Source organism: Oratosquilla oratoria, chromosome 18 (assembly GCF_046742065.1).
Source record: "Oratosquilla oratoria isolate Oo_2021 chromosome 18, ASM4674206v1, whole genome shotgun sequence".
Classification (NCBI taxonomy): Eukaryota; Metazoa; Arthropoda; class Malacostraca; order Stomatopoda; family Squillidae; genus Oratosquilla; species Oratosquilla oratoria.
In genome coordinates this window covers 65,755,524-65,758,023 of record NC_134794.1, presented here as the reverse complement: position 1 = coordinate 65,758,023, position 2,500 = coordinate 65,755,524, and the positions used below count along the sequence as shown (strand labels likewise).

At 42.1% G+C, this 2,500-nt stretch overlaps 1 protein-coding gene across 3 annotated transcripts in view; it reads right to left on the bottom strand.

The window, feature by feature from the left end:
- The window catches only part of LOC143035348 (lipase 3-like), a 44,589-nt gene that overhangs the window by 19,700 nt on the left and 22,389 nt on the right, over positions 1–2,500 (bottom strand). For 2 of the 3 annotated variants that reach the window (XM_076202335.1, XM_076202336.1), the window contains exon 2: positions 673–910. In XM_076202335.1, the coding sequence (XP_076058450.1) occupies positions 673–910 (238 nt within the window). Of the gene's footprint in view, positions 1–646; positions 911–2,500 lie in introns of all 3 variants that reach the window. The other variant, XM_076202337.1, reaches the window with a different exon arrangement.

The following is a 2,500-nucleotide window of genomic DNA, read 5'->3' as shown; positions in this document are numbered from 1 at the left end:
CACCGAACAAAACGTATCTTTAGCCGGAATATAATGTCTTTATGGTGTCCTAAGAGCTTCAAGTGTCCACCCCTTACCCACACCCGCCAGGCGATTTTATTCAACGAAGGGCCACATTCAGGACCTCTGGATTGATATACTCTAGACAAAAACCGTCTGAGGCCTTGTTCATTCACACTAGCGGTTTGAATCGCGCTGAAACCGCGGTGGTACCGCATAGTAAAGGAAAAACTGCGCATTCGTGTGTGAACGCCTCCTTTGATTTACTTTGTAACTGAACCGCCGTGGTGAACTGCTAGTGTGAACACAAGGCCTTGTGGTAAAACCACGCTAATATTTCTCTCTCTTGGAAAATCTACAATCGGGACTTTTCGTTGCGGATATTGGAGAGAATTCAGAAAATTTGGTTTTCCAATAAAGAAAACTTCCGTATATGGGAATGACAGTGATGGTGCATATACTTTAAACACCATAAAACATTCACACGCTCACACGTACATACACGCACAAACACATTTCACCCTAGTATTCATATGTATTTATGTATTTACCTGTATACACTCCACATCACACACCCACACGCACATGCACTCTCTCTCTCTCTCTCTACACACACACACACATACACACAAACATACACACTGACCATTAAGATACGTACTCGGGACGTACAGTGCTCTTGTTGAGATCGGAGGAAGTCCTGGACCCTTTGGCGGAGGAAGTAGACGTGTTGCGAACTCTCCCGACAGAGATGCTGAGGCGAAGACCTCCCCTCTGGGCCGCCACGGGACTCTGCTCCAACATGGCCAACACCGCCATCAGGAGCACCACCCACTGGAACCTGAAGGAGTCGCAGAGAGAGGACCCACGCTCCTGCTGGGGACGAGTTCGGGAGGAGGCAGAGGGCATTCTGGAAGACCAAGAACAACTTCGTCATGAGGTGCGTGGCAACCCGGATGGAATGGATACACAAGAACATAAGAATGGAGAGACTGCATAATTTATACTATGATGTTATATATTTATCGTATATAGTACAATATAGTTTGTTATTGTAGGATTTAGCAGATGCGATGCGCGCCGTTGTTTAGGCGCGAAAATGTGAGCGTGGCGTCAGTTTTCAAGCAGCCTTGACAACTGTTGCACGCATTTTGTGCTAGTGCTCTTTTTTTGTGTATCTAGATATACTTGTGCCTTTGACTTTCGTTGAGTATTCTTTTGCCACCCAGAACAAGAGGCCATAAGGCCTACACAAAGGCGTTCCATGCCCATTCCCATCCACTGTTATCTAACCTTCTCTTAAAACAACCAATAGTTTCATAAGAACATGAAAAAGGGGGAGACTGCAAGAGACCATAAGGCCTACACTAGGCAGTTCCATGTCCACTACCACCTATCACCCCCATTCATAAAGTGATCTAACCTTTTCTTAAAACAACTGATATTTTCATAGCTCACTACATGGTTACTAAGTCTATTAGCAAACCAGTTCTTGCAGATTTCCTTGTTAAACCTAAATTTGTCCACTTTAAATACATTACTACTGTGTTAATATGATGGCGTTTTCTGCATCACCCTTGTTAAAGCCCTTGACCCATATGAATACCTGTATTAGATCAACCCGCACTTCCCAGAATGTAAGTTAACCTTTATCATCCCAGGAGTAGTAAACATTAAGAAAATGTCAAATTTTGTGGAAAGACTTTATTACTTTAGGTATACATCCACTGAAAATTATATAACAATTGAAAAAATGAGCGTCATGTTACAATACTGCCGAAATTTACTGTATTTTGTAATGTTTGCAAATTAGCACATAATCATAATAATAACACTATTTTTTTTTTTACTTTAGCACAAAACAATCACTGAGACTCAATGTGATAAGCCATAACACTCTCTGTACCTTTGTCTAATGCAATCTGACATGGCATTTTTTTTTTTTTTTTTGCAAACAGCATACCTTCCTTGCTTGCAACCTTGCTTGATATGGCCAAGACCACCATAACGAATATCAGCCGTTTTGTTCCCTTGCTTTGCCAAAGATTTGTACGTGGGGCAGTAAATTTCAACAAACACAGTGTAACCTTTCTCCTAAACTCCAGGTGAGAAAGACGGTCTTCCTGAAGCAGGAAGTTATTTTCTGATCCCATGTATTATGGTTATTCTCCTCTGTACTGATTCGAGATACCCGGATGCAACCGGACTCGTCGTAAAGAAAGGTTCTGATATCCTATCATATCCCCGGTCACTGGGTGATGATGACTTATTTAGTCGCGGATTCATATATGTATGTACATGAGTGTGTGTGTGTGTGTGTGTGTGTGTGTGTGTGTGTGTGTGTGTGTGTGTGTGTGTGTGTGTGTGTGTGTGTGTATTTGCACACACTATTGTTTTATCTAATTTGTTCCAGACATCCACCACTCTGTGTGAAATGATGTTCTTTTTCAGGTCCCTTCTATAACTGTCCTTTTTGAGTTCCTTTTCATGTCCTCTTGTA